We start from the raw sequence: 20,342 nt of genomic DNA on the forward strand, positions 1-20,342 counted from the left end.
GCTTTGCTGAACACACCGGCGCACAGAGATCCAGCCAACAAAGATGCTTGTTGGGAAAGTACCACGGATGCACAGGGCTGATTTTAATTACTCCTGTACCAGTCCCAGCCCTTGTGCTGTCCCCCACACACCATGCCCAGGGACATTCCACGCTGCCAGCCTCAGGGGATGCCCTGCGGTGCTGCCAGGCTCCACGCCTGCGCCACTTAGACCACTCGGCACTGTAATCCCCACTACAACCGCTGGTCTGATTTGTTTGGGAATTGCTTTTGCTGCTCAGCATTATTCTGTATTCATTAACATTTGCCCGGAGACAGCAAAGGTGCATTTCTTTCTTCTGTTCTTTTTTTTTTTTTAGGCAATAAAATAAAAACATGATTATACAAATCAATTTATCCTCCATTTTCTCCCAAATTAGATTAATTGAAACTCGCTCTACTCAGCTACAGGACTGACTCCCTACTGTGTTTTTAAAGGATGCTGTCTGACCTCTATTTTCTGAGCATGTGCAACCAGAGCTTGCCCGTGTTTCAGATCACAAAGGAACAATCCCTCTCTGTTGTCCCATAACAGTGTGCTCTGAATGCAGTGACGTACGAGACTGGGAGATGGTCCCTGCTTTACTGACCTCACCCTGAGTTTCGGCTGCTTCCAGGTGCTCGGAGGCACATGGGGTTTGTTTCGGTGGCAGGGCTATGCTGAGAAAAGACAGCAGTGTTCCCTCTTCCAACTGACACGGAGACAGCACAGGAGAAATCAAAACATGGGTTTTTAGCCTTCTTTCCAGCTTAAGGTCAGTGCTGGGCTCCCGCCGGGACCAATTCAAACTTCAGCCTAAGCCGCCTTGCCTTTATTGCTATTTAATTTGGAGCAGGCAAATGCAGTTATGAGCACATATCTTTTTTCTCTCTCTCTCTCTCTCTCTCTCTCTCTTTTTTTTCTTTTTTTCCAGCTGCCTGTGATCCCCAAGCAAATGGGTGTCAGAGAGGGACATGTGTCAGCAGGAGGTGACCTGCCTGCACACGGGCTGACACCGGGGACAGCAACAGTGGGCAGGGCTGGGGCAGCTGCCCTTGCACCCTCCTCAGTAGCTGGGGGTTCACACACCAGACATGGAAATGCATGGCAGAGCACGGGAACGGCACGGGGGGAGCAGCTTGTTTGATCACCCTGGGCACTGAGCATTTGATAATTTTTCTCCTACAGTTTGACGTTTTAACACAGGTTTAGACTAAAAACACTTCTCCTGATCTAAGCCTGGGGACTGAAGGCCACTGTCCCATGACCTGAGAAAAGGGCCCTGACACAGGTAGGTCTGCACTGCACCAGCGCCGTGCCTTGAGCTCTGGTGTGATGCTGGAGAAGGGAGCAGTAATGCTGTTCTGACAGGGCTCATTTGCCCTCTTCTCACAGCAAAACTATTACAGTGACTCTCAAGTGCTTCTGCGTTAACACGGTTTGCCAGTTAATTGTCATTTGAACTAGAGCATAAAGGGCTAGGAAGATTTTTCTTGATTAAAAAGTTTTCAGTGCTGGGGACTCAACAGACCTCTGAGAAAACTTTTCCAGCAATAGCCTTGTTTTAAAGCCCATGCTTGGTTTCTGGTAGGAATACATTTAGCTTTACATCAAATCCTCAATCCATTTTACCTTTGTCGGCCAGGAGAGGCTAATGACAAAGTTTAATTGCTACAATGCTCATTACAACTACCAGCAGTCTCTTAACTTTCTTTCTCCTAAGCTAAAAGACCGAGCCGAGCCAGGGAAAGACTCAGACACAACCAGCTGCCACCAGTGTTTAACTGCAAGCTCCGACACCAAAATCCAGGACCCAGTGGATGGCACTATGGCATGGTCACATCCTCCCTGGGAGCTGCCCAGGAGGCCACCAGGAACCAGAGAGCATGGGGACGTGGTGACTCCCCCCTGCAGCCACACGGGGCCTGAGCCAGCCAGCCAAGGCAGCACAGCACCCAAATTTCCTCCTGCTGCTGTAATCTTTTAGCATAGGAGTTATTCTGGAGCCAGTCTCCTCATACACAATAACCTGTGGCTGGGGTATTTGCAGAGGAAGGTGGTTCCCCAAGGTAAGTCCTTTCTTACCCTGACGGTCCTCCAGGAAGGGAGGACCTCCTTGAGGAGGACCTCTGCCCATGCCTAAGCACTAGGAGGGAAGACAGGAGAGGTGAAGGGCACTTGTTCAACATTTTCCATCATTGCTTTCTCCCTGTGGACCACAAAGAACAAACTTCTCTGGCCCGGAGGCAAGAGAAATAGATCAGGGGACGGGTGCTCATTTGGGAGGCCAGTCTTTGCTGTACTGCCAGGGCTTGTTATCTTTTTGATATTATGCACAAATAAGCAAAAATTCAGCCACGGTTTTGAGAGTGAGACCAGAGCTTGGGTCTCCTTCCAGGCTCCTTCCTGTTAGTCTCCTGACCCCTGAGATTTAATTTCGCCTTCCTTAGTCACTCTGCCCCATTGCCCAGCTCCAGGGAGCACAGACAGCTCTGCACCCAGACAGAGCAAGGAACCACCCTGTGCTTCCAAAGGAATGGCGCTTCCAAAGGAATGCAGGACAGGGTCCAAACACCTAAACAAAACGAAGCTCAGTTAAATGGAGCAGGGGCACATTTCTCTAACAGGGCCTTTGGAGACCTGGAGCCTATCCACACAATCTCTGGCTGCCATAGAGGCTCACGCAGCAGTAGGACATGAGATGCTCAAGTCAGAGCAAGCAATGCACTTCAGCAGCTGGTAAAAGGACTCACAATGATTTCCCCTGGCCTCTAAGCAGGGGTAGAAATCGTGATACTGGACTCCAGATACGCAGAAATCGAGACAAAATGCTCAAAATGTGCTTTAGATAACAAGCCCGTCTATGTGAAGCATGTTTTCCAGTCCTTTAACCAGTCCTCACAACTCCACCTCCCCCCCGTTCCTGACTGTCCTTTTAGACACCAACACAAGACACCTTATCAAAGAGCTTTTGCACCACCATCAAACAGAGCTGACACAGAAACATCCCTTATTTCTGGCCCTTTGGCTGGGCAATTCTACCAGCAACAGGGAAACCCCATCCTCAGAGCTGCCCACTGAGGACTTCCCAGCACTGAAAGCAACAAGGAAAGGAACAAAATCTTTGCCCGACACATGCACGGAGAAGGATGCACTTACCCACTCGTTCCAGGTCTCTGGGTCTGAGAGAAGCGCCAGTCTGTGTTAGGCTGAGCTTGCTGCAGAGAAAATAGAAAAGAGTTTTAATACCTCTATTCTTGCCTTTGAAAATGAAAGGGAACCAATCCTGGATTATTTCAGCCTGGAATATCAGTGTATTCTTTTGAAGTAAAACAAATCAATTAGAACAAAGAAAAAAAAAACATTCCCCCCCCCCCCCCCGCCTTTTTCTTCTGAGTATTTCTGAACCAGCATGAATACTAAAAAAGCATGACAAAAACTATTCAGCAAATAATCTTCTGGAGCAGCTCAGGAAACCAGGCTGTGAAAGAAATGAAGCATGAAATAAACTGATAAGGGCATCAATCCAGCAGGAGGAATCATACCAAAGTAATGAGCTTGGAGGAGTGGGGGAGGCAGAGCTAATTGATATCTAGAAAGATGCTTTTAATGCCAGAAGGTAAAATGATAACAGACCTTCCTAATCTGTCCTTCTTCTGTCCTTAACAAGGCCTGCCTGAGATCTTGATTTCACACATTGTATTTGAATGACTTTTCCTAGATGCTGTAGCCTTGGAGCATTACAATATTTTTCTGTCCTCAGAGAAAAGAATGAACTTCCGACAGCAAAAAAAAAAAAAAAGATAGTATTTGTTTAGGAGGCACAATAAACTTCAGACACAGCAGCATACTTTACAACTTCATTAGTAAGCCTTGCATCACTTGCTGCTCCTGTTATTTTAGCATCAGACAATGGGCATTTTGTAAATAAGGAAGGACATGAAGCAGGCCTGCATATTCTTGTTTGAATCACGCCTTTGTGAAGAGCACTAAATAGCAGAACTGTTTGCTGTCTGGAAGACGCATACTTCCGAAAATCATAATCTTCTTAATTAACTCCAGAATGATAATACACTACCTGGAAAGGACAACACTTCTCTCAGTTACCTTAGGAAGGAGCAGATCACAGCCTATACAGTGGAACATCAGTTTTATAGGATTATTCTGCTTGTACATGCAATTACTAAGGCAAAGTGAAAACGGGTACAGCTGACCTAGATTTTTCTTCAGCAGATGTGATTTTACTAATTTCGCCACAGCTTTGATGATTCTCATGAAAGAATACATTAGAATACATTACTGAATCCCCTAGAATAAAGACGCCACTGCTACCCGTGCTGCATGCAAATCACTCTGTTTGAACACTTGCCCTCCAGATTTTAGATCCACGTGTTTTTGCACACGCTGACACACAACCCCCCCCCCCTCCACTAGATAAGCCCTTCCCAATCTATTTTTTGAATTTCTGTTGCAATTACTACTTTCAAATTTAGGGCAGGCATTTATGACACAAAGTGACTTTACTTTTTATATCCCAAAGTTAAAAAAGCTACAGCTAAATGCAGTCACTTATATCTGTTTTTAGACATCTGAATACATATGGCTAAAGTTTTCACAGCACGTCGCTGCCCAAGTCTCTGCAAGTCCAAGGGCACATAAGGTCACCAGAATCTTTGCAAAAAATGACACCGATTTCAGTGCCGAGCAGGGAACTCAACCCCTCACTTGAAACAACCAGGCTGGAAAGTAATCCCTTGCCAGAGCACCATCAGTAATTAATAACATTTGAGAGTCAAGAAGTGAGAAACATCCACAAAACACCTCTAAAATAGAGCAAAAGAAACACCGAGCAACTTTGCTTTCAGGTCACCTCCTGCCTCTGCTTCCATACGGTGGAGAGAATAAAGGGCTTAAACAGAATAAAGGATTTCAGCACCCACAACCCCACTTTCCCAAACGTGCCAGGAATCACTTTAAAAAGAAAAGAGCACGGACGGGGCCAAGACAAAACTCTCAGGCTTTGATTTCACGGTGATGCCCAGCCCCTTCCCCCACCTCCAGCAGAGCCAAACCTTTCCCCTGCCACCTCCCAGGAGGGGACAGTCACACTCGTGCCCTGCAGCCACCTCCTGCAGCAGCAGGACAGCCTGAGAGCAGCCAGGCAGCCCGCATCGTGCTGATGGCTGCATGTAGGAAGGACAGTAAGAACCCCCCCCTATCTCTTACCCCATCACAGGGACTTGCTAAGGTGCTGGCCACCTGCTCGTAGGCAGCCATGGTCTCCGCAGTGCTAGAATGGCTGAAAGGTTTCACAAAGAGGAAATCGCTCTGCTCAGACATGGGGGAGAAACAAGAGGTGTAATTCCGTCCCTGGGAGGTCAGGCCCGCTCCTCCCACATCCAGGTACTTGATGAAGCCATCTGGCTTCAGCTGCCCATGGAAATGGGAGGTGGGCTTGCGGGAAGACCCTCGACAGCAGCCCACAAAGGTCCAGCTGCCAGAGCCCGCTTTCAGACACCGGGCGGCCGCCACGGCAAACATCACACAGGACACGAGGGAAATGGACACCAGCGAGATGATGAGGTAAAGTGTTAGGTTGGTATCCTTAGGAGAAGATTTGGGGAGGTCCAAGGACTTGGCAAAGTCCTGCACACCGTCTTCCTCTGGAGAAATGACTATCACCACAGAGGCCGAGAGGGACGGTGTCCCATTGTCCCTCACTTCAACCACCAGCCGGTGGGGGACTTCTGTGTCCCTGAGAGCCTCTGCGACCCTTATCTCCCCCGAGCGGCGTTCCACGAGGAAAGGCACAGCGTCAGCGGTCTCCTGCAGCTGGTAGGACAGCCAGGCATTATGGCCACTATCGGCGTCCACAGCTACAATTTTGGTAACCAGATAGCCGGGTTCTGCCACGGAGGGGATGGTTTGGTGGAAGGCAGAACCCTTGGGAACGGACGGGTAGACAATGGTGGGGGCGTTGTCATTCTGATCCAGGATGAACACATGGACCACAGCAGTGCTGCTCAGAGCAGGAGACCCAGCATCTTTCACCTCCACGGGCACCTGGAACATCTTGTCCTGCTCATAGTCCAGAGCCCGCACAGTATAGATAGTACCGTTGTCTGGGTCTATTCGAAAATAGCTCGAGATAGGTATGTCTTGCATGCCACTGTCCAGGATGGAGTAAGACAGCCTGGCATTACTACCCTCATCAGGATCAGATGCCGACACCGAAAAGACAGATGTTCCAGGAAGAGAGTTTTCCTGAACATGAGCTGTATCGAAAGGGGTGGAGAAGTTTGGTGCATTATCATTAATGTCGGCAATTTGGAGATAGAAGGTTTTTTGTGTGGCCCTGGGTGGGGACCCTGAATCTGTAGCCCTCACAGTGATGTTGTATCCACTGGCCTTCTCTCGATCAAGGGGACCATTTGTGACCAGTGAGAAATGCTCTTTAAAAGACGACACCAGTTTAAATGGGAGCTCTTTTGCTATCTGCAGACGGACCTGCCCGTTGTCACCAGAATCACTGTCCTTGACACCAATAAGGGCAATCACCGTTCCTGGGGTCGCATCCTCCTGCACTGGGCTGGAGAGCGAGGTCAGGACAATCTCTGGGCTGTTATCATTGATATCAATTAATTCCACTCGCAGGTGACAGTGTCCTTCCATGGCCGGGGACCCCTTGTCCCGGGCTCGAACCGCAATCTCGTAAGCACTGGATTCCTCATAATCCAGCGGGGCTTTGGTTCTGATCTCCCCTGTCCGGGGATCTAAGGTGAACAGCCTGGTGAATTTACCAGGTGCATTATTGCTGGTTTTGAAAGAATACTCCACATCCCCGTTAGGACCCTCATCCAGGTCGGTGACATTCAGCTTGGTGACCAGAGTGCCCACTGGCACATTCTCCTCCAGATATACCTTGGATATGGGCGGGTCGCAAACAGGAGGATTGTCATTTGCATCCAGGACGTGGATGGTGACCTTAGCAGTGCCAGATTTCACCGGATTCCCTCCGTCCAGGGCTGTCAGTGTTAGGTGATGAACAGCCACTTTTTCTCTATCCAGTGCTTTTTCGAGTACAATCTCGGGCATTTTAACGCCATCCCCTCTCACGTTGATACTCAGGGCAAAATGCTCGCTGGGGCTGAGCTCATAGGTGGAGATGGAGTTGGAGCCCATATCCGGGTCTTCCGCCACCTCCAGTGGCAGCCGAGTCCCGGGGTTGGCCACCTCAGTGATCTCCAAGGCCACCACCGGCTTGGGGAACTGCGGCGCGTTGTCGTTGACATCGAGGACGTCCACCTCGACGCGGTGGAGCTGGAGGGGATTCTCCAGGACGAGCTGGAGGTGCAGCGAGCACTCGGGGCTCTGCCCGCACAACGCCTCGCGGTCCAGCCGGCTGTCGAGGAGCAGCACGCCCGCCACCAGGTCCACCTGGAAGTGCCGCCGCTCACCCTCGCTCACCAGGCGCAGGTTGCGAGCTGCCAGGCTCCGCACCTCCACCCCCAGGTCCTTGGCCACGTCGCCCACCGGCGAGCCCGGCTCTCGGTCCTCGGGCACGGAGTAACGGAGCTGGGCGCTGCCGGGCGGCTGCAGGCTGGAGAAGGCTGCGAGTAGCAGCGGGAGCTGCCATGGCAGAGCCCGGCCCCTCGGCATGCCGAGCCGGCTGAGCGAGCCGGGAGGAAGCGGCTCCGAGCAGCCTCCCCACGCTGCCGGTCCCGGGAGCCGCCGCCGCCGCCGCCGCCGGAGCCCCCGCGCCCCGGCTGGATCCGAGCGCGCTGCGCCGGGGCGAAGCCGCCGCCGGAGCCACGGGAACGGGGCAGGGTGGGAGGAAGGGAGGAAGGGAGGGAGAGAGGGAGGAAGGGGGGGAGGAAGGGGACGGGGGGGGCGGCTGCAGCCCGGCCGGCTGAGCGGCTCCCCGGCACACAGAAGGCGCACAAAGTCGGCGAGCGGAGGGGATGGACCGAGTGACAATTCTACGTCTCTCAACAGCCCCCTCCTCCTCCTCCTCCTCCCTCGCTCCCTCCTCCTCTCCCTCCTCCACCGCCTTCCCCAAAATACGCACGGAGCTGCCTCCCCCCCCTCCCCGCTCCCGCCGCCGCCTCCACTCCGCCCCCGCCGCGCCGGGAGGGCGCCGGGGATTCCCGGCACCGGGAACCGGGGACTCCCGGCAGCTGAGAGCAGGCATCGTCCCCCAAAATCCACCCCCCACGCCCCCCCCCAAGCGGCCGGGGGGCCGCGTCCCGAGCTGGGGGGGCGGGGGAGATCCAAGCCCCGCAGGTGCCGGGGCTGCCGTGGGGCTGGGGACGGCGCTGCCCGCTCCCGAGCTCACCTCGCTGGGCTCCGGCGGGTTCGCACCGGCTGCACCCACGGAGGGTTTCACAAACACGAATTCGCTGATGTCAGAGACGGGCGAAAAGCAGGAGCGGTAACGCGGGGCAGGGGGTGCCGTGGCTGTCACCTGGACGCCCATCACCGTGTCCCCTTGCTTGGGCTCGTAGTGCAAGTGCCCAAAAATGTGGCTGGGAGGGGGATGAAGCGTGGCCACGCTCTCCACGCAGCAGCCCTGGGTGGTGGGCACGGGGCCCCGCCGCAGACACCGTACACCCAGCACCGCCAGTCCCACCAGTGAGACAGTGGAGATGAGCACCAGGGAAACAATCAGATAAAGCGTGATGGTAGGCAAGCCCCCGCCGTCTGTGCCCTGAGCCTCGGAGCCCTGCAGGGCCTCGGGGCCCCGCTCCTCCACCAGCACCACCAGTGTGACGGCTGTGGAGAGTGGGGGCTCCCCGGCGTCCCGGACCACCACCAGCAGTTCATGTGCAGAAGCATCCGTCTCCTGCAGGGCCCGGGTGATCCGGATCTCCCCAGAGCGCAGGGCCACGCTGAAGAGCCCCGGCTCAGTGGCTTCCACGAGGTGGTAGGAGAGCCAGGCATTGCGCCCCGAGTCTGCATCAATGGCCACCACCTTGGTGATGAGAGCAGGAGGGGCAGTGGAGGGGGAGATTCGCAACTGGGTGGTGGAGTCCTCCCCGACCCTGGGGAAATGCACCCGTGGGGCGTTGTCATTCTGGTCCGCGATAAAAACGTGAACCAATGTCCTGTTCCTCAGGGCCGGGGAGCCACCATCAGAGACCTCTACGTGGAACTGGAGATAGGTGGTTTGCTCATAGTCAAAGGGGAGTTTGGTTGAGATCTGGCCATTTGTGGGGTGTATGGAGAGGTAGCGAGTTGGATCCAGGCCTGGATCTGTCCCACCAGCTCGCAGGATGGAGTAGGAGAGGCGGGAGTTCTGCTCCGAGTCGGGGTCAACAGCAGAGATGGTAACCAGCACGCTGCCCACCGGGTTGTTTTCTGCCACCAGCACTTCATAGGATGCTTGCTCGAACTGGGGCGCGTTGTCATTGACATCTGCCAGGGCAATGGGCAAGATGGTGTGGCGGGAGAGTGGGGGACTGCCCAGATCCGAGGCTGAGACAGTGACGTTGTAGTAGGCAACGTGCTCCCGGTCCAACCGGCTGCTGGTTAGCAGTGAGTACTGGTGCTCGTAGTCCTTGCGCAGCTGGAAGGGAAGATCTGGAGACACATGACATTGGACCTTGCCCTGCTCACCGGAGTCCCTGTCTCTGACGTGTATGACAGCCACCACTGTGCCTGGCGGTGCATCCTCACTCAGGGAGCTGGAGAAGGAGGTAAGAATGACCTCGGGGGCGTTGTCATTCACATCAGTGATTTCCACCACCACGCTGCAGTGCTCTTCCATCGTGGGCGACCCCATGTCCTTGGCTTCCACTTCGATCTCATACACTGTTGCCTCCTCAAAGTCCAGATTGCCCTGGACACGGATCTCCCCAGTTTGCTCGTCAATGGCAAAGATCTGGCGTAAGGCAGCTGAGTTGTGGCTGCTGAGGGAGTAGCGGATGTCTCCGTTGGGCCCTTCATCCACATCAGTGGCATTTAGCTTCACCACGAGGGTGCCGAGCGGCGAGTTCTCCACCAAGCGGGCTCCATATGATGGTCTGTCAAAGACCGGGTGGTTGTCATTGGCATCCAGGACCTGAATGGTGATGTGCATCTTACTGGACTTGGGAGGGGAGCCCCCGTCCTCAGCGGTCAGGACAAGGCGGTGGAAAGCTCTGAGTTCCCGGTCCAGGGCTCTCTCCAGTACTAGCTCGGGGAACTTCCCACCATCTGTGCGCGCCTTCACATTGAGGTTGAAATTCTCGTTGGCACTCAGGTGGTAGGTCTGCAAGGTGTTGGTGCCCACATCGGGGTCCTGGGCAGGCTGGATGGGGAAGCGGGCACCCAGGGACGCCAGCTCGTAGATGCGCAAGGACACGTCATCGCTGGGGAACTCCGGGGGGTTGTCGTTGATATCCAGGATCTCCACCTCGATGCGGTAAAACTCCACGGGGTTCTCAATGGCGAGTTTCAGGTGGAGGAAGCAGCGGGCGTTCTGCCCGCAGAGCTGCTCCCGGTCTATCCGCTCACTGACCATTATAACCCCGGTGTTCACATTGACCGAGAAGTACTGGGAATCCGAATCGGACAGTACCTGCAGATTAGCTGCCGCCAGTTTCGCCACATCGGTGCCCAGGTCCTTCGCGATATTGCCCACGAAGGCGCCCCGGGTGAGCTCCTCCGGGATGGTGTAGCGGATCTGGGCTGAGGAGCTGTGCAAGAACAAACAGAAAGAGAAGACGCGGGGCAGCCCCAGGCACCGGCCCGCCTTCCCTGCCCCCAGCATCCTGGCCGGCGGCCGGGGAGCGATGCCCTCGGCGGAGGCCGCCCGCGCTGCGGGGCCGCGCTCAGCGCTCACCGCTCCCATTCATTGTTTGGGGCGGCCGCGGCTCGACGGGGGGGGCGCCGCGCAGCCGCCCCGCCATTGGCTCCGAGTGCCTCGGCGCTCCGCCAATCGCCGCGCTCCTTCCCCAGGACAGCAACACCGGCACCAATCGCGGCGCGCAACGGCTGCCGAGCGGCGCGAACCCGAGCGACGGCGGCCGCCGCCCCCCCCGCGCCCCTCACGTCGGGGCGGGGGGACAAAGGCGGCCCCCGCCCCGCCGAGCCCCGGGGGAGCGGCCCCGGGGGGCGGCGCCGTCCGGCCCCGGCCCGGCACCGCAATCCCCCGGCCCCGGGGCGCTCACCTGGCCGGGGTCCTGCAGGGTGCCGGTAGCGGAGAGGAAAGCCCCGGTTTCCCTCGGGAGGGTGGCGGGGGGCGGGCAGGGGCGCAGGAAGGTGAAGTCGCTCCGGTCGGAGCCGGGAGAGAAGCAGGTGCCATAGCACTGGCTCTGGGAGTCGGTGGGCCGCAGGGTGACCTCCATGTACTTGAGGGTGCCGTCGGAGCTGAGCTGCAGCTTCGGGCTGGAGTGCTTGAAGAAGTCCCGGGACGGTGACTCGCTCAGCCAGCAGCAGCAGGGCGAGGCGGCAGCACGGCCCCTGCGGCGCAGGCACCGGGCAGCAAGGAGGGTGACGGTGGCGAGCGCCACAGTGCTAACAGCTGCCAGTGCGATGATCAGGTAGAGGGTCAGGTCCGGCTTCTCCTTGGTACCAGCCAGGAAATCCCGAGGCTTGTAGCTCTCCTCCAAAGTCTCCTCCTCCAGGGCCACGCTGATGGTGACAGTGGTGGAGAGCGGTGGCTCGCCGTTGTCAGACACCAGGACGAGGACCTGCTGCGCTGCCACGTCAGTGTCCCGCAGGTTGCGTGCCGTCCGCACCTCCCCGGTGTACAGGGACACGTGGAACAAGGAGGGGTCGGTGGACTGAGGCAGCAGGCGGTATGAGAGCCAGGCGTTGTACCCAGCATCTGCATCCACCGCTGTCACCTTGGTCACCAGGTAGCCTGGTGGGGCAGACAGCGGGACCCTCTGGGGTGCTGGGACATCGCCATCACTGGCTGGGTGCAGGATGGTGGGGGGGTGGTCGTTCTGGTCCAGCACAAAGATGTAGACTGTAACGTTGGCACGGAGAGGGGGGGACCCCGAGTCTCGCACGGCCACCGAGACCGGCAGAACCTGCAGCAGCTCGAAGTCGAAGGTGCGCTGAGCATAGAGGTTGCCATTGTCGGGGTTGATGTGGACATAGGAAGAGGCAGGGGCACCCTGCACGTGGCCACCCTCTATGGAATAAACAAGACGGGAGTTGTCCCCGTCATCGGGGTCGGAAGCGGAGACCGTGCAGAGCAGGGAGCCTGGCGGGCTGTTCTCCGGGAGGAAGGCATCGTAGGAGGGCTGCAGAAAGCGTGGTGGATTGTCGTTCACGTCGGATATGTTGAGGAGTAGCGTGAGCCTTGTGGTGAGGGGAGGAGACCCTCCGTCCTGGGCGGTCAGCTCCACTGTGTACTGCAAGGTGGACTCTCGATCCAGGTACTCCCGGGTGACCAGGGAGTAGTGGTTCTGCAGGGACCTGATGGCAAATGGCACATTGGGGGAGATTTCCAGGTTCACAACCCCGTTGGCCCCTGAGTCTCGGTCCCGCACGTTGAAGAGCCCCACGACGGTCTCCAGTGGGGTGTCTTCTGGCACTGGGTTCAGCAGGGAGGTGAGCAGCACCTCCGGGGGGTTGTCGTTGGCATCCTCCACCTCTACCCGCAGCACGCAGTGCCCCTCCATCTCCGGCACACCACCATCGCGGGCTCGCACGTGGATCTCGTAGAAGGGTGATTCCTCAAAGTCCAGCGCCCCACTCACCCGCACCTCACCACTGTGGGGGTCCAGGGCAAAGAGCCTCCGGACCGTGTCGGAGGTGTGCACCCCAAAGGAGTACTGTGTCTCCCCATTTGGGCCCTCATCAGGGTCCGACGCATTGAGCCGGAGGAGCAGGGCCCCCACAGGTGTGTTTTCCAGGACTTGCACCTTGTATGTGGCACGGTCAAAAGTGGGTGCGTTGTCATTGATGTCCTGGACCTGGACTGTTATCTGTGCTGTGCCAGAGCGGGACGGGCTGCCCCCGTCCACGGCCGTCAGCACCAGCTGGAGTTCTGGCTGCTCTTCCCGGTCCAGGGCACGCTCCAGCACCAGCTCCGGGAAGAGTTTGCCATCCTGCAGCTGTTTGACGTCCAGGGAGAAGTGGGAGTTGGGGCTCAGCCGGTAGGAGCCCACGGCATTGGTGCCCACGTCGGGGTCCTGTGCGCTCTCCAAGGGGAAGCGCGCAGCCACTGCGGCGGACTCGGCGATGCGCAGGCTGCGGTGGGCGGTGGGGAAGCTGGGGGAGTTGTCATTCACGTCCAGGATCTCCACTTCGAGGCGGAAGAGCTGCAGGGGATTCTCTGTCACCACCTGCACTGACAGCACGCAGCTGGCAGCAGCTCCACACAGGCGCTCCCGGTCCAGCCGCTCGCTCACCACCAGCGCGCCGGTGTCCAGGCGCACGGCGAAGTGGCGCAGGTTCTCCTCTGAGCCCAGGCGCAGCCTGCGGCCTGGCAGCTCCTCCACCTTCAAGCCCAGGTCCTGGGCCATGTTCCCCACCACGGTCCCCACCTCTGACTCCTCAACCACCGAGTAGCGGATCTGCCCGGAGACCCAGCCCCAGCCGCAGAGCGAAAACAAACTCAGTACTTGCCATTTCCAGGCGGGTCGCTGGAGGCTGATGCTCTCCATGTTCACACGCATCTGGCCCAAGGCCGGACCCGGGACACAACCAGCACCAGGGAGCTGCTAAAAATCCCCAGGTCTCTCTTCCACAGCTCGGGAAGCAGCTCCGGGGCTGTAGCAGGCTGTAGCTCTGGCTGCCAGCATCCGAGCGGAGGGGGTGGGCTGGGGGAGGGGAGCTGAATCACAGCCCCAGCGTGAAGGGGGGGTGGGGTGGGGGGAGCAGCAGATCCCCCCGCTTCAGATCAGCACCCAATTGGCCGAGAGCTCCATCCCCGCTCACCCAATGGGGGCTCCGTGGAGCTGCGGGAAGCGGGGGCCCGAGCCCGCGTCAGCGGGGCTGCCACCCCCGGCCTCCAGCCTGAGTCACTTGCTCCGGCAGCTCGCTTCCCGTTCTCTGGGAAACTGCACGTCCTGGAAGCCCGCTAGGTACAAGCCCTCCCTGTTCCCTCCCGCTCCCACAATGGTGGCTTCACATCGCGCCCGCAGACAAAGGGCAGCTGTAGGGAACGCGGGCCAAAGGACTTTTCATGCCCTATGAAAAGGTGCTTGTTTGAGCCCCGAGGTGCCAGGGGCTCTTCTCCCGCCCCTTCTCGCCCCAGCAAATGCTTTGCCCGTTTGCTTGGTGCCCGCATCCAGCATCAGCCCTGCAAGCGAGGCTGACACTGGGGCCACCACCAGCTGGGAGGGCTCGCACCAAGGGATGCCCACGGCTGCCAGCCCCTGGGGCTGTCAGAGGCAGGGATCAGAGGGGAGGCCAGAGCCTGAAGACAAGTGCTGGCCATGCCCACCTGCCCAGGCACCCCTTCCCTGACCTGACCTCAGGACGAGGTAAATCTCCGCAGTGCCCAAGTCGCTGTGAATGCACAGAGCCAGCCGACAACCCCCCAGGTCGCCCCCAGATCGCAGCATTAGGCCAAGATATTAGACGGGGAAGGAAGCCCAGGCCTCGCACCTGGCTGACACAGGCATTGAAGCTCCGCAGAGGTCTCAGCCCCTGTCGGGGGGCAGCACCTGGGACCCCCTGACCTCCCCTGGGTGCACCCAGAGCCTGTGGGGCTGAGGAGGGGGGGGGCGGCTCCGACCCTGCCGGACCCCCCCGCCTGTGCCCCCAGGGGGCCTCGGGGACGGGGCCGAGGCTGGTCCCGGTGCCCAGGGCCCCGCCGTCGAGGGAGCCCGGGCTCAGCCTCCGTCCCAACCCCCCCCCGCGGCCCCTCCCGTCCCGTTCCCAGAGCCACGGGGCGGGACGGCCTGCTGCCAATCAGGGAGAGACTCCCCAGTCCTGGCTCCTGATTGGCGCAGAGCGCCGCCCAGGTCCCGCCTACTGCCCGCTCCGCGGTGGGGGAGAAGCTCTTAAAGGGCCAGCACGGCAAAACGCTGGACGAGCCGCTTCCCCGCCGCGCAGCCCGCTCGACCCCGAGGGCTCCCGACGGTGCCACTCGCCGTGACCGTGGCCCTGCCGTTTGCCCTGTCCCCACCCCGGACGGGGTAATGGGGACACAGACACTGCCACCAGCACCGTGGGGCGCTGCTGCCGCGGGCAGGGGTCTGGTGAAGCCCACACGGCCCCGGGGGGATCCGCTCACAGGGTCCTAGGAGGATGGAGCAAGTGGCAGGCAGCTCACCTGGGGGATCTGGGGGACCACGACAAGCCAAGAGGGGAACGGGGTGTCAGGGACGGAGGAGGAGGTGCCCCCATTCCAGGGCTCCGACACAGCCAGATGAAGGGAGCAGGGTGGGATCCTGCATGGCATGAGACAGCGCCTGCCCCGGACAGGGTCAGCACCGAGGCTGGTCCCTGGTGGGCTGCACTGTCCCCACCGCAGCACTTCTGGGGGCTGGCTGCTGCCCTGCAGGGGTGCAAAGCCTTGGTGGGCACGACACAGTCCGCAGCAGTGGGTTGGATCTGTTACCACAAAGCCTGAAAATCCACGGCCCGATGCTGGCCCAGCTGGTTTCTGGCAGCACTGGGGGGCTGGGGAGCTTCCCCCCTGCCTGTTACCACCTGGGTGATCCCCATCCCCAAGCTCAAATCAGTTACTGCCCACCTCCCCTCCCCTAGCTTCTTGCCAGAAGCCTGGGAGAGGAGGGGGGACACACATCCTTGTCCCCAGCTGCAACACAACCTGCACAAAGGGAGAGGAACACTTGCTCTGGCAGCTGCCGCAGCCGTTCCTGCCTGCTGCAGATAAGTGCTGAGTGTGAGCAGCGACGCAAGAGGAGAAAAAAAAATAATAAAAGGCATAAAATAACTCTGGGAGGTTTCTGCTTCTGCCTGTGATTCAGCTGCAGCAAGCAGGCAGCACACACAGCCCTGTGCCTGTGCACAGCTTCTGCTGCATCTCATTCCCTTCTGCCCTGAGGAACCACTTGATCCTACTCACAGCCTCCGAGGAGGGGACACAAGACTGGCACCAACCACCTTGGAAACCCATCAGATCCCCCCACCTCTACTGGATCCACCACCCGCCCTCATCCCTGAGGATCACAGCATTCCCGTAATTGAAAGCTCTCACATTAAGCTGCACAATTCCCACCAGGGAAGAAGCACAGGAGCTGCCTGCCATGCGCAAGCATTTTCCTGTCTGCAGTTTATTCAGCCTAGACATTCGACATCACCCTGAGACAGCATTATTACAAACTGCAATAGGGCTGCTAAAGCAAGACCTTGGTGGTGCACTCACCACCCAGCATCCAGCTCAGAGGAGCCCTGAGAGCAGCTGTGGAAGCCTGCAGCCCTACCCCACCGCCCCGAGACAAGCATCCTCACAGTGCTTAAATGGAAATAAAACCGGAACAATAAGGAGTCAAAGTGAGACATGGACAGGAGGGACAGCTCTACAGCCACAATCGGGGAATAGCATCATCATTCAGCTTTGAGTGCTACATGGTGGGATGCGACGTGCTGGTGCCCCACAAGCAGCTGGTGGCTTGCAGCCCACATCTGCTGTCCCACACCAAGGCACAGCGCAGAGGGACTGCGGGCCCCCCTTGATGCCTGGACCTGCAAGGACTCAGTTCTTGTTTTAAACAGGGAAGGAAAACCCACGAGCAACAGACTTTCTGTAAATGGTTGCAAGCTGACCTTGGCCTCCACCGGCTAGACATGCAAGGCGTACCCAAAACTGCATCCAAAAGACACATGCTCACTACCCGGAATGAACAGACTAACTTGACCCCGCTCACCGCAGTGCAAATGTCATCAACGCACAGGATGGCTCATTCGATTTTGAAGAAGTCAACCTCCCTTTACAGACACGGCGCAACTGGATATCCCTCCCCAAGCCCCAATCTGCTGCCATGGGCACATAGCATGGACCAGCCCAGCACTGGGACATGCCCAGAAAGGGGCTACATTACCTCGGTGGGTGTGGGGAGCCGGCTGGTGGTGCCCACAATCTGGTGGTATGGTCCTGGCTCACCATTCCTCATGGTGTTCTGGCGGCTCCCCAGCGGGCTGGAAGTGAAGGGTTTTTTACACAGGAGATCACTCTGTCGAGAGTCCGTGGTGAGATAGACCTGGTGGTAGAAGTTGGGCGGCATGAAACCACCTCGCACCGCATCAACGTGGTGGAAGGGCCCTGGTGTCCTGTACAGGGTGCTCCTGGAGCTGTTGAACAGCTCCTTTGACTGCCTCCACTTGTAGCACTTGAAGATGCCCACCGACACTATGGTGATGAAGAAAGCAGCTGAGACCAAAATCACAGCCAAGATGAGATAGAAAGTCACGTGCCTCCTGGGGTCGTGTGCAGGCACCATGTCAGTGAGGTCGGTGAGCGCCTCCTTGACCCTCTCAGCCACGGAGATGGAGACAGTGGCACTGGCAGACAGTGCAGGCTCCCCATGGTCCTTCAGCAGGATGACCAACGTGTGCTGAGGAGCCTCATCCTCCTGGAGCTGGCGGGTTGTGAAGATCTCCCCACTGTGCAGCCCAACTGAGAAGAGGGTTGGGTCAGTGGCCTGCAACAGGGTGTAGGAGATCCAGGCATTGTACCCTGCATCTGCGTCCACCGCCACCACCTTGGTGACCATGTGGCCCGCAGGAGTACCTGGTGCCACCACATCAGTATAGGAAGAGGTGGAGTTGGGGAGAGGGTACAGCACAGTGGGGGCATTGTCGTTGAGGTCAGTGACAAACACACTGACCGAGAGGTTGGTGGCCAGAGGTGGAGAGCCACCATCCTGGACCTGCACTGTCATGCTGAACTCCACCTGGTCCTCATGGTCCAGGGAGGTCAGCAGATAGAGGGTGCCACTCTCCCGGTTGATGGAGAAGAGATGACCCACAGTGGTGTCACCCTGCAGGAGGGAATAGGTGAGGTGGCCGTTGCGCCCCAGGTCAGGGTCTGTGGCGCTCACGTTAAGAATGGGGATGCCGGGCACGTTGTTCTCCAGCACGTACACATCATAGAAGTCCTGGGAAGACTTGGGTGCGTTGTCATTAACATCTGACACCCGCACCAGAATCTGTTTTACCACAGACAAGGGTGGTGAGCCCGAGTCCCTGGCTGTGACAGTGATGTTGTACTCAGATGCCTCTTCCCGGTCCAGAGCTGCTTTGGTTTTCAATGTGTAATAATTTTTGAGAGAGGAGCTGAGCGTGAATGGGATCCCAGGGGAAATAAAGCAGTTCACCAGACCGTTGTCTCGGGAGTCCAAGTCTGTTACACTCAGAAGAGCTACGACCGTCCCTGGGGCAGCGTCCTCAGGCACAGGGCTGTACACAGAAGTCACCGTCACTTCTGGAGCGTTATCATTCACATCCACGACTTCCACCAGCACTTTGCAATGAGCAACGCCAGGAACAGCACCCTTGTCCTTAGCCTGTAAGTAAACCTCGTGCAGCTTTGTTTCCTCATAGTCCAGCTGCCCCTTGACCCTCAGCTCCCCTGTGGCTGAGTCCAGAGCAAAGAGCTCTCGTACCTTGGCTGGCGTGTGGCTGCTGAAGGAGTAGATGATGTCTCCGTTGGGCCCATCGTCCAGGTCGTAGGCACTGATCTTGGCGACCAGGGTGCCACTGGGAGTGTTTTCCCTCACGCTTGCCTTGTAGGTGGACTGGTTGAAGACCGGGGCATTATCGTTCGAGTCCACGACGTCGATGTGGATCTGCACGTGGGCCGAGCGTGGCGGGCTGCCTCCATCCAGCGCAGTCAAGACCAAGTGCAGCTCCCGCTGCTCCTCCCTGTCCAGCTCCTTCTCTAGCACCAGCTCTGCGTACTTGCTGCCATCCCCCCTCGTCTGCACATCCAGCACGAAGTGCGGGTTGGCACTCAGCTGGTAGGTCTGCAAAGAGTTAATCCCCACATCGGGGTCTTGCGCGCTCTCTAGCGGGAAGCGCGCCCCGGCCGCCACTGACTCGCTGATTTCCAGCCTCGCCTGGCTGCTGGGAAAAACCGGGTCGTTGTCGTTGATGTCCTGTATCTCCACGGCGCCGCTGTACAGCTCCAGCGGTTTCTCCAGCACGATCTCAAAGCTCAGGGAGCAGGGGGAGAGCGCTCCGCACAGCTCCTCGCGGTCGATCCGCTCGCTCACCAGCAGCGCGCCGCTCCCGGGATCCACCGCGAAGAACCTCCTGCTGCCGCCGGACACCACCCGCGGCCGGCGCCCAGGGAGGCGCGCCGGGTCCAGCGCCAGGTCGGCCGCCACGTTCCCCACGGCGGAGCCTCTCCGCGCCTCCTCGGGAATCGCATAGCGGATGGCGGCGGAAGCCCAGGAGGAAGCGCCGAGCAAAAGCCAGAGGCTCAGTACCTTCCCCGTCGTCACCCCGCGGCTCCGTGCGGCGACGCCGTTCATCGCACAGGACGGCAGCGCTCCCCGCCTGGCCCCCCCTAGAAATCCTCAGCTCGCCCCTTCCTGCCGCTGCCCGGCGCCCCGGGACGCGGCGTGCGGCGGGGAGAGGGGCATTGCTCGGCGGCACGGCACTGACTCACTCCCCGGCTCGCTCTCAGTCTCTCTGTGCCTCGTCCCGGCTCCGAGCGGGGCCGGGCCGCCCGATCCCCCGCTCCAGCATTGGCCGACAGCGGCACACAGAGTCCCGGCCAATAACTGCACGGAGCGCTGGGAGCCCCGCGGCCGGGAGGGAGCGCGGCCGCCCCCCCGACAGCAGCGGGGCTCCAGCCGGCTGACACCCAGCCCAAAAAGCACGCGTCCCTTTCCCCACGTACGGGGCCGGTCAGACACCGGCAGGAAGGTGTGAGAGTTAGCAGAGGGGATGGAGCCGAGAGGGGCCCCCGGAAAACGAGGGGGTGTCCCCCGGGAAAACAAACCCTCGTTGGAGTCAGGCAGCAGGACCGAGAAGGGGCGGGGGGAAGGCAGAGGGAGGGCGGAATGAGGCGGAGGAGGGGGTCTCACGGGACCTTCTGGCTCCCGGTCCTGCCAAGAGTCCAGCCCCTTCCGAGCGTCCCACAGCGTCGCGACGGCGCGCCGCCGTGTGCCAGCAAAGCAGCGTCGCCGACAAAGCGACAGCGCTCTCGTGCTGCCGCTGTCCCGGCGGGCAGCCGCTGGGGTTCCCGGCAGCCGCGCCCCCGCCCCGCTCATCGTCGCCACCACTGTCCCAGGGGGAGATCCTCCCCGACAAATCGCAGAACCCTCGTCCTGACACTCCCTTCCTCCCTCCCCGCCGCCTCCCGGCTTGCTCCCCCGGTGCTCGATTCCTCCAGACGCCGCGAACTCACGGCCGGCGTCGTGCTGGCACCTGGGGCACCCTCCCCGCCCCCTGCTGCAGCAGCCCTG

The 20,342-nt window shown here is 58.9% G+C and overlaps 1 protein-coding gene across 4 annotated transcripts in view; it reads right to left on the reverse strand.

Annotated features, from left to right (window-relative positions):
* Positions 1 to 20,342, reverse strand: part of LOC116494755 (protocadherin gamma-C5-like) — a 67,243-nt gene that overhangs the window by 11,839 nt on the left and 35,062 nt on the right. The window contains exons 1-2 of one of the 4 annotated variants that reach the window (XM_032196818.1): positions 16,971 to 19,639; positions 3,178 to 3,236 (exon numbers count right to left, since the gene is read on the reverse strand). In XM_032196818.1, coding sequence (XP_032052709.1) covers positions 3,178 to 3,236; positions 16,971 to 19,403 — 2,492 coding nt within the window. In that variant the 5' untranslated portion in view covers positions 19,404 to 19,639. Of the gene's footprint in view, positions 1 to 3,177; positions 3,237 to 8,353; positions 10,932 to 11,168; positions 13,970 to 16,970; positions 19,640 to 20,342 lie in introns of those variants that run through there. The other 3 variants (XM_032196817.1, XM_032196816.1, XM_032196819.1) reach the window with 3 other exon arrangements.

The sequence above is a fragment of the Aythya fuligula genome, chromosome 14 (genome assembly GCF_009819795.1).
Source record: "Aythya fuligula isolate bAytFul2 chromosome 14, bAytFul2.pri, whole genome shotgun sequence".
NCBI classification, from domain to species: domain Eukaryota; kingdom Metazoa; phylum Chordata; class Aves; order Anseriformes; family Anatidae; genus Aythya; species Aythya fuligula.